The sequence below is a fragment of the Ceratosolen solmsi genome, unplaced genomic scaffold (assembly GCF_000503995.2).
Source record: "Ceratosolen solmsi marchali unplaced genomic scaffold, CerSol_1.0 scaffold63, whole genome shotgun sequence".
Classification (NCBI taxonomy): Eukaryota; Metazoa; Arthropoda; class Insecta; order Hymenoptera; family Agaonidae; genus Ceratosolen; species Ceratosolen solmsi.
The window spans coordinates 709445-719828 of NW_011948437.1; the positions used below are offsets into that span (position 1 = coordinate 709445).

Sequence of the window (10384 nt, forward strand, 5' to 3'; positions counted from 1 at the left end):
TAAAAGTATTATGAATTAAAATAAAAAAAAATTTTTTTACTATAAAATGGTGTTATAAAATATATTAAGAAACAAAACTCCTTTTTCTAATATTTGTCATCTGTTCAGAAAACTTTTTTTACAAACTTGTATAAAACTCCCTAGACTAGATTTATTGTACAATAATATATTTCATAAGTGGAAGAGTTAATTTTCAATTCGTAATTTAATAATTAGTGTTGTATGAATTTTGATTATCATTTTATTTTACGTTATAATAAAGCTTTAATTTATAATTAATGCTTAAATCAAGTGATCTAGGGATGTTTTTCTGACAGTTTATGGTACTTTATTTCAGATTGCATATATATATATGTTTATGTAGTTAGGCGCATAGAATACAACATATATGTGATATACACACATAAGCCAATCTTAAATCAGATAAACGTAAGCGCATTCATGCGATACCACGTACTAACACAAATTGTATTAAACAATTTATATTTATTATAGAGGTATTATTTTGTATACTATAAAAGTATTAACGTCTTTCTCAATTATGAATTTTAACTTTATTATGTAAAAAGCTCTTAGTTTAGTTATTTTTTCTATTTTCTATCCATTGAATATGAAGAGACGAATCTTCAATTCTAAAAAAATAAATAATAATATTTATGTTCATTGTTAATGAATTGTTATCATTTTTAGGTATAATTATTAAAAATGACTGAAAATAAAATTAAAAGTGATGGTGAAGATAGAAATAAAGGTTGTTGTATTTATACGAGTGAACATCGAACAGAGTATTTTATGAAATTGGAGAGATGGCTTATAGAAGTGTACGCATGGCACAGTTTTGTTGCTACTATTCCATTTGTTCTTGGATCTAGTCACATAGCACAAGGTATATTATTATTAATGGAATTGTAAAATTTTGATATTACTATAAATTTAATTTTAACATCCAAAATAGATTCAAAATTGTCAAATGCAAATATTAATAATCAGGAAGGAAGTGAAAATAGTTCAAACCAAAGAATAAACAATGAACCTACAGTTGTAGAAGCATCGAGAACTATTGGTAAAATTATGAATAAATATTATATTGAATTTCGTCAATACTAATGCAATAATGTATTCAAAATAATTAAATCTTGTTAAATAAAATATTTATAATTTAAGGTATTAGATATCGAATTCCACCAGTATGGAAGAGATATATCGCAGAAATTATAGATGGAATGATAATGCTTCTATTAAAAATGTCTATAATATTATTTAGTATGGATATTGTCAACATTTTGTGAGTATTACAATAATTATCATAGTCTGAATTGTTATTTACATTAGAAAATTGATTAAAATAAATATTAATTTTTTAGTGAAATTGAACAATATCATTTGAATGAGCTACCACTAAATTTACAAGCGGACTATAAAATTGCATTGGATGTGATATCTAGACTTGTAGCTGTAGAGCTAGTAAATAAAATATTTGTTTGTTTTTTTGAGGTATTATTACAATTTAACATAATTCTATGTTTTGTCTTTCTAATAGACAATATGTTACTAAATTAGATTTCAAATAAAGTAGAATACAAAAGAAAAATTAATTAATGTGCAAATTTATATTTCAAATTAAATTTATATATACTTAGTTCGACATTTTTATTAATTTTTGTAATTTTTGATTAGTGAATAACAATAGTGAATTTACATCATTTATTCTACATGTACCAATAAATTTTAATAGTTTCTCTTAATAATGATATAATTTTCAAAAGATTAGTTTGTCTATATTTAATTGACACTTATATTTTAGGCATCTTGGCTGCAGCATGGAGTTAATGGTCGTATTGGCGGTGCAACTCCAGGAAAATTGATAATGCGTTTGAAAGTTGTTCGATGTAAAAATGTTACACCAGTAGGTCTGAGAAATGAAGATATGGTTTTGGTAGTTCCTGGAACCGACTTAGGTTTATTACCAGCCTTAGGACGATCAACTTTGAAAAATATTTTAATGTTTTTGTTACCCGTTTGTTTTACTATATGTTGCTTTAGATTTAATCGAACGTGTTATGATTTACTTTCTAATTCAATTGTTGTCGAAGATGAAAGCATCAACGGAAATAATAATCGAAATAACAATAACAATAACAATAATAATAATAATAATAATAATAATAATAATAATAATAATAATTAATGCAATCGACAGTAAAATTTTTTTTTTTGTTTTTTTTTTTTTTTTTTTTTTTTTTGATAAAACTATAATAATTTGTACATAACTTTGTAATATAAAAATAATGTTTAAGAATGTAAAGTTGACATTTTAAAATGATAGTTTAATTTATGAAGTTAAGTAAATTTATTAATAGTTGATAAAAAAAATTTTTCAACAAATTGCTCTCATTTATTTGCAATAATTTATCATAAAATTATTATTTAATAAACATAAATTAATTGTATATTGAAAATGGAGCACACATTATAAAGCAAATTTCACTATACAGTCATAATTGTGCTGCAAATTAATATAGATAAAGTCCAAGATATTTTTTTATTAAAATGCTTGAATGCATATCAATCTTATTAATACATATAGTTGAATATTGATTTGTTATTTTGTTTCTTAATTCCACTTTTATTTAATATACTGTTTTATAAATCTAAAATATAAATATTAATACATTATAAAATATTTTATAAAAAGTTGTATAAGAAATTATCTCAATTAAAAATTCGTTATTTCATTTAAATATTCTAGTCTTTTAAAAAACAAAAAAAATTATATGTAAAAAATATAAGATTTTTAAAACTTAATATTTTGTTATTTTCTACTACAATTCAACAAAACAATAAGAAATTTTTTCCCAATCTTTCCCCACCGACTCTTGTACAGATCACTATTTATAATATTCCTGTAAATAAATGTATTGATAAAGAGTAAATAATTTTAGTTCATTTTCATTCTTTATAATTTTTATTTAATATTATATTTTAAAAAAAATTTCATTACTTCATATATTTTGTTCATATCAATGTTTCTAGTTACTTTAAACCAGACAAATATAACAAAGATCCATTGATTCCATGAAATTTGAATTATTTAAATACTTGTATTTTCTATTATATAACTATTTAAATAAATTGCACGTTAATATAAGTGAGATTGCATATTATTTCGAATTTCATTTATATATTAATTGATTATTGATAGATAAATTAAATTTTACATATTAATTATAAAATTACTTGATTTAATATAATACTATATTATGCATAGCTATTTCAAATACGATATAAACAAAAATTTTATTGATTTGATCAGGATTGCTTTTGTTTCTTACTATTTTCAAGCTACAAAATATATCATTTTACTCAATTTTTAACATTATTAATATTATCTATTTAAAACGTGTATGATATATTTCATTTCCAACATCGTTGCACACATTTTTTATAGTAATTTAATATTTCATTGTATAATATTGTCAAAGTAATTAAATTATACGAATAGAACGTAAAACATCTAGACCGTTAGTATATTAATAAATTTAATTTCATGTACGTATGCGACCATTGTTTTTAAATTATATACAATATCAATCTCATATTGCGACAATTTTATTGTCGATTTTAGGTCTAAATGAATTTTACCACTAAAATAAACTTTAGTGTCAATTTTAAACTTCGTATCCCGGTTCAACGTCATATCCCGGTTAAACGTGGCTCTATAATTTTTAATATTCGCATTTTAATTTACTCACGTCGCTTTAGCGAGAATTCGTATATTCTCTATGCCATTACCAATCAACCTGATAGATGTTTTTAAGCTAAATCGTGAATGCAAATCTGTAGGATATTAAATCGATTTCGAAAAATCCCGCAGCAAAATAGTAGAGCAAATATTTCAAATGTCTAATTCATCGTGTAATAACTATCATACGCGTTTTTATCTAAAAAATTTAGTATATTAATGACACACATTCGTATAATGCGTAAGCGCCCGGACTCGCAGCCGCGCACACACGCGCGCAACAATATATATATATATATATATATATATATATATTGTTATGCATAAGTATGCGCTCGCGTGCGATCCCGTGTACGTGTACGTATAAGCATTTTATACATAATCTATGAAAGATAAATAGATAGATTGACAGATAAAATGGAAAGAAAGATGGGAAGAGAAAGAGCGCGAGTGGGAGGGAACAAGGGTAGGGATGATGAGATAGAGATATATAGTAGTAGTAGTAGTAGTAGTAGTAGTAGTAGTAGTAGTAGTAGTAGTGTGTGTGTGTGTGTGTGTGATAGAGTTAGAGAGGGGGGGCGACAGAGGGGGAGAGAGAGAGGGAGAGAGAGAGAATGAGCGAATGGGAAAAAGTTAGATGACTGTATATGCTAGACTGACATTCAGACTTAGGTTGTACGAAAGTAGTAATACACAGTAAACGTAAAACGATACGTCACCTAACACACACGCACGCGCGTAGAGATTTGGTAGCGTGTGTCGTGTGATGCGCACCCGGGAGTAGAGGGTCGTATATTTCGCGTGCAATATCGTCCAAAAGGAGTGGTCCGTTACATATTTTTTTCCCTCGTCGACGAAAGGAAGAGCTGCGTGTCGTTATTAAGAAAAAAAGTTGAAAAATACCTTTTGCTTCGAGTGCCGACGTGTAATACACATACGTATACGTTGCTTTTTGTACATTCGGTTGTAACAGCTCGCGAGGCCGCGAGCTGGTTGTTGCAAACGTTACGTACAAGACGAGAGGAGACATGTCATCGTCCAACGATTTCGGCAATCCCCTCAAAAAGTACAAGCTCGTATTTCTTGGCGAGCAGAGTGGTAAGAATCTTATTATCGGAATTCATAGATTTTCTGATGTTTCGACGTTATGAGAAGGAAAGAGCGAGTGTAAGTACGAGCTGTAAGAAGGAAAGACAGAGAGCGAGCAATAGTTTGTGCGCGCGAGAGTGAGAGAAATAGAGAGAGAGAGAGAGAGAGAAAGAGAGAGAGACAGTACTGAGCGTGTGTGTGAAAGAGAGAGAGAGAGAGAGAGAGAGAGAGAGGATTGTGCAAAGTATTATAGGTAGTTGGAACTAAAGAGTAAAATTGGCTGTTAGGTTATAAATCGATATTTTTGTCGACGAGAAAGAGCTAGCCAAAGTCCGAACTTATGGTAGTTAAAAACTTACGGGGCTGCTTTTTGTTTCAGTGGGTAAAACATCGCTAATTACGCGATTTATGTACGACAGCTTCGACAACACTTACCAGGCAAGTTTTACTATGTTATTTAATATTTTCACTTATATTATTTGTTAAATAAATTAAATAAATCGAGCTTCATTACTCAAATGCTAATACTTCAAATTTGCATGGAAAGAACTTATTTTAAATACGTTAAAATTTTATTTGAAGTTTTGGAAACTTAACTGAGTGAGCTATTTTACTGTCATTATTAAATTATGTTTAATAATAATATAGTTAATAATATAATGTACAAAATACTTTATAAGTAATTGCTTCTGATTTTATTATTAATAATGCAATATGATATAGAGTATACTTTTAATTTACAATTATAATAGATTGCAGGCAGGCAAACTGATTTAAAAAATTTAATTGGTAAAATTTTATTATTTATCGAACAATCAATTGTATTTCATTATGGATATTTGTTTCTTTGTAGGCGACAATAGGTATAGATTTTTTAAGTAAGACAATGTATTTAGAAGATAGAACTGTGAGACTGCAGCTCTGGGATACAGCAGGACAGGAGCGTTTTCGTTCACTTATTCCCAGCTATATAAGGGATTCGAGTGTCGCCGTTGTAGTGTATGACATTACTAGTAAGTTTTCTTTTGTTTCATTATTTATTTGTTAAATGCTTTTATGTAAAATTTGTAAATCAAATAGTTGCAATTACAGTTGTGTAACGTTGCATATTTGGAAGAATGGTTGATAAGTTGTACTTTATGCAGTAAATACACGATTGATTTATTAATTTTATGGTTACATTAAATTAGATGCATTAGATGTAATATTAACATACAGTATTGATTAATCATTTTTATCTATTCTATTTCTTTAATAAATTTAATAATTGCACAAAGGATGGTATCGATTTAGAGCTTATCATTTTATAATTTTCTTTTTACGTAGATGCAAATTCTTTTCAACAAACATCAAAATGGATAGATGATGTACGGACAGAAAGAGGTAGCGACGTCATCATTATGCTTGTTGGCAATAAAACAGATCTTAGTGAGAAACGTCAGGTTTCAACTGAAGAAGGAGAACGGAAAGCTGAAGAATTGAATGTCATGTTCACTGAAACTAGTGCTAAGGCTGGCTACAATGTTAAGCAGGTACGACTAATAAATAAGTTTTGATAATAGTCCTGAAGCTTTTTTGAAGCCAATTTCATTCTTACAATATTATGAAATATATACCTCTAAAATTAATTAATTTTACTTTATAAATATACTTATATTTGTTATTATAAAGTTTAACATAAATTTTTTCATTAGATTTTACTCTGTAAAATCATAAAACTATAATTTTTGTATGAAATTACTATGCATACTTAATATAATTCTTATAATATACGATATTTTGAAAGTATTTTATTCGAAATATTATAAGTTTATAAGAATGACGTGTATATTGTTAAATAAATGAAAACACATGAAAAAATGTATAAAATTTTAATTTTAATTTACAAAAATTATTCTATTTGTTTCAGTTATTTAGAAGAATAGGTGATGCTTTACCCGGTATGGATTCTACCGAGAATAAACCTCCAGAAGACAGTATCCTTTTTTCAATTAAAAATATACATACTAAAATGTTGCATGCAATAATTTCCCAATTCTATTATTTCTGTATTTGTTAATTTTGTTCTTTTTTCATTCATTCATTTGATTTCCTTCCTTTTAATTTTCGTTTAATTTATATTTCTTTATATTTTCCTTAATAATTTTTGTAACACCTCAATGTGTTGTGTTATCTATTGTAGTGCAAGAAGTAGTACTGAAGGATACACCGATTGAACTCAATTCCTCGGAAAGCAGTTGTGCATGTTAGATTGACACTGGCTGTTTACATTTAAAAGAGTGAGACTCGACCAAAAAAATTAAATCGACAAACTTGAGAAAAAAAAAATGTTAACAACTAATTGAAGAAATGAATGCACCGATTGTCCAAAAATTCAATTTAAACATTTGATTGAATAATCAATCAATTCATTAGTGTTTCTTAAATCGAGAGACGAATCGTAAAAATCCATTTGTGCTCATTTTGCACATATTATCACTTATCGATAAGCCATTAGAAGCATATAATTTTCATCTGTGATTGATTGATTATGAAAATTTTTGATGATTAAAATGGGCACGAATACGCGACGCACCTCTAGCAATAAAACAGGCAGTTGCATTTACTATTAATACCGTTCATTTTTTGTGTAGTCTGATCAGGATTATACACTAAATTTTTGTCAATAGAGTAATCGATGTTGCTAATATGAGTTTCTCGGGTTAACATAGATAATTTTTTTTTTCTTTTTTTTTTTTGTTACAAAACCTTAATAAAAAATTGAGTAGACAAGTAAATTGAATTTAAAAAACTAAGGATGAGGAAAAATTATATTTAATTTGTATATAACAATCGTGAAATTGGGAAAAGACTAAGATATTTTAGTTACTTCAATTATTTAACTCTAAATATAAATTATTTTTAAACTGTATGGTTAAGTATTACCACTTGTAATCTTCTAATTTATAAATTAAAACTAATATGCCGACATGTTTTATTTTGTTACAGTTGATTTTTTTTTTCATTCTACAATTAATTATTCACTATTAATATAAAGACTTGATTAATGTTAATTCGTCCTACATTTACTCGATATAAAAAGCAATACAAGTTTTGTAATGTACGTTTTTTTAATGTTATAACGGTATAGCTAATTTCGTGAGATTTTGACAGGTGCGGAGTGCAGATCCGCCTATTGCAATGCCGTTACAACCGGGATGTAATATCGATTTATCGAAGCACGCGTTGGCACGTTTTCTGGCTACTCAGTGTCCGCTCTCCTACTGAAATCTCTTTTCTACTATTTTCGCCGACTCTCCTTCTTTCCTGTGGCGGCTTATATGCCACACTTGGCGGATATCGGCATTTCGGAGTACCGAAATCTCTTGAAATTAATTATAACGATATAAGTACGTATAAAATACGTGGCAGAATTTTTATTTTTATAAAACTATAATACTCATTTACTAACTATAGTGGGCTCTTGAATTATTTTTAATGCTAAACTTGATTGACCCATGATGTAAAATGAAGTAAACTAAAAAGTATTTTTATGACGATGTTCGATGAAATAATAGTGGCGCGATTTAAGGTAACGAATAATTAGATAATGATCATCAATGTGAAATATTTTCGCTTAATTAGCATGGATGTTATATTATTTTTGTTAAATTTTGCGTTCCAATATTTGATACCGACTTTCCCCAATTTTACAAAACTATTTCAATTTTACTTTGGTATTATTCCTTACATATTAAATTATATTAAATCATATAGTGAAAGTTCTTAAATTTTTATCAAGTTTATTGTAAGCACTTTTTAACAGAATTGGGCATCTGAATACTTACGTTTCGACAATACTATAATTAACAATCATTAAATAAATAAGTACAGTATTTATATTATTATATTTACATAAATGCATTAATTTACTTAAGAATTTATTATTATTTTTTTCAACGGAGATATGGTTTTTATATTTATTTAAGTAATTTTTAATTTAAATGAGAATGTTCCTAAATTAATTGTTTACGAGAAAAATAATAATAATTCAAACTGTTTAACAATGTATCATTATATTGTAATTTGTATATCAAATTGCAAATTTTACCTCACTTCAATAATGTACTAATTTCACTTCATTGGCAATAAAGATGTAACATAACTGATTAGTTCACTTATTGTTATATAATAGGATAATTATAAAATAATTTCAAAATTGTTAATTTAATTTAATTATCAATGAAATTATAATCCTTTAAAAATATTAACAAATTATTAATAATATATTTGCCCAAATCTGTTTGCCTGCCAATATGATAAATTATATATAAATATATGTACTTTATAATAATATACACACTTTAATATCACATAATAATTTTAAAAAGCTCTTCAAATTTGAAATTGATTGTATAGATAACTCATTTGGTTGATAATATATTCAATAATGTTTATTGGAATGCGTTTAAATTATGTACTTTTTCATATATTTATAAATAATTACTCGTAATTAATAATCAAAATTGTATATAGATAATTAATTTTTTTTGTTTTGTTTTGGTTTTTTTTTTCTTCTTAATTGTAAAGATTTTTGCGTATTCTGTAACATTTTTGAATTAAAATCATTTTGGGTACTGGTATAATAAGTTTATTGAATATTGTAAGGTGTGTATTATATTTTTAATAATACGAATAGGAAAGTATGAGTTTATTTATTCAATATCTTTTTAAAAAATAATTTAATGCATATATCGAAACGTTAAAAATAATTTAAATATTTGGAAAATATAATATATTTAAAGCAACTAGAATTTACATTAATACTGTTTAAATATAATAACTTTTTAACAATTTTGTGTTCTTTATTTATATATTTGGTTTTTTGAAATATCGCAAGAATGCTTAATACTACAAACTATTATTTTAGTTTTTATTAGCATTATCATTATTATCATCATAGTACAATCATTATAATCACCATGATGACGAGACGATAATTTCTGTTTTTTTTTGCTTCTTATTCTTCTTATTATTGTAATTGTTGTTGTTGTTATTATTATTATTATTATTATTATTATTATTATGAGCATATATTGATAAAATTGATTAACGTTAGTAAGATACTAATTTAAAAGTTTAATCGATTTTATTTCGTAGTGGAACGCAAAAACTTTTACTATGTTGCAAAATAACACATATGAAAAATAAAATAATAGTAAGGCAAAAATGCTATTGAAAAGAAGAAATTGTCCCTTAACATGCAAAAAAACAGCTGTCGATCTACAGAACCAATCTTCGATGCAAAATGGAGGCGAATCCGAGGGAGAGGGCTGCATTTGTTAGAATGCTGGTATCTATCTGTTGGCTGTGACTATTTCATATATGTATATGTATATATATATATATATATATATATATATATATAAAAGAAAAAAAAAGAAAAAAAAATGACGAAACGAAAAGAAATCAAGAAAAATCACAACTTATAACACACTAGAACTACGAGACTGACTGTGTGGCATTAATTGGCAAGGAGAAAATAGAAAAATTCAAAATTGAAGAACTGAAATA

At 26.3% G+C, this 10384-nt stretch overlaps 2 protein-coding genes across 3 annotated transcripts; both read left to right on the forward strand.

Moving 5' to 3' along the window:
* Positions 1-334: 334 nt before the first annotated feature.
* LOC105365206 (protein FAM8A1) lies at positions 335-2164 on the forward strand (the record flags this gene model as incomplete). Its single annotated transcript, XM_011503310.1, has 6 exons — positions 335-497; positions 691-886; positions 956-1063; positions 1165-1285; positions 1365-1494; positions 1805-2164. Coding segments are annotated over exons 2-6 (900 nt in total), but the record flags the coding sequence as incomplete, so codon positions are not given.
* Positions 2165-4346: 2182 nt separating this feature from the next.
* Rab6 (RAS oncogene family member Rab6) lies at positions 4347-10177 on the forward strand. 2 transcript variants are annotated; one of them, XM_011503308.1, is made up of 6 exons: positions 4347-4840; positions 5211-5269; positions 5685-5844; positions 6158-6363; positions 6741-6807; positions 10086-10177. In XM_011503308.1, exons 1-6 carry the CDS (start codon positions 4771-4773, stop codon positions 10154-10156), a joined length of 633 nt encoding a protein of 210 aa, XP_011501610.1. In that variant the 5' UTR covers positions 4347-4770; the 3' UTR covers positions 10157-10177. The 2 variants fall into 2 exon arrangements, with proteins under 2 accessions (XP_011501610.1, XP_011501611.1); XM_011503309.1 differs by lacking the exon at positions 10086-10177 and adding an exon at positions 7014-7566.
* The last annotated feature ends 207 nt before the right edge of the window (positions 10178-10384 follow it).

Bases quoted from the DNA above. Each gene is read 5' to 3' on its own strand.
- Rab6 (XM_011503308.1), top strand. From the start codon at position 4,771: ATGTCATCGTCCAACGATTTCGGCAATCCCCTCAAAAAGTACAAGCTC. The intron at 4,841-5,210 runs GTAAGAATCTTA...TTTTTGTTTCAG, and splicing joins ATTTCTTGGCGAGCAGAGTG to TGGGTAAAACATCGCTAATT. The intron at 6,364-6,740 runs GTACGACTAATA...TATTTGTTTCAG, and splicing joins CTGGCTACAATGTTAAGCAG to TTATTTAGAAGAATAGGTGA.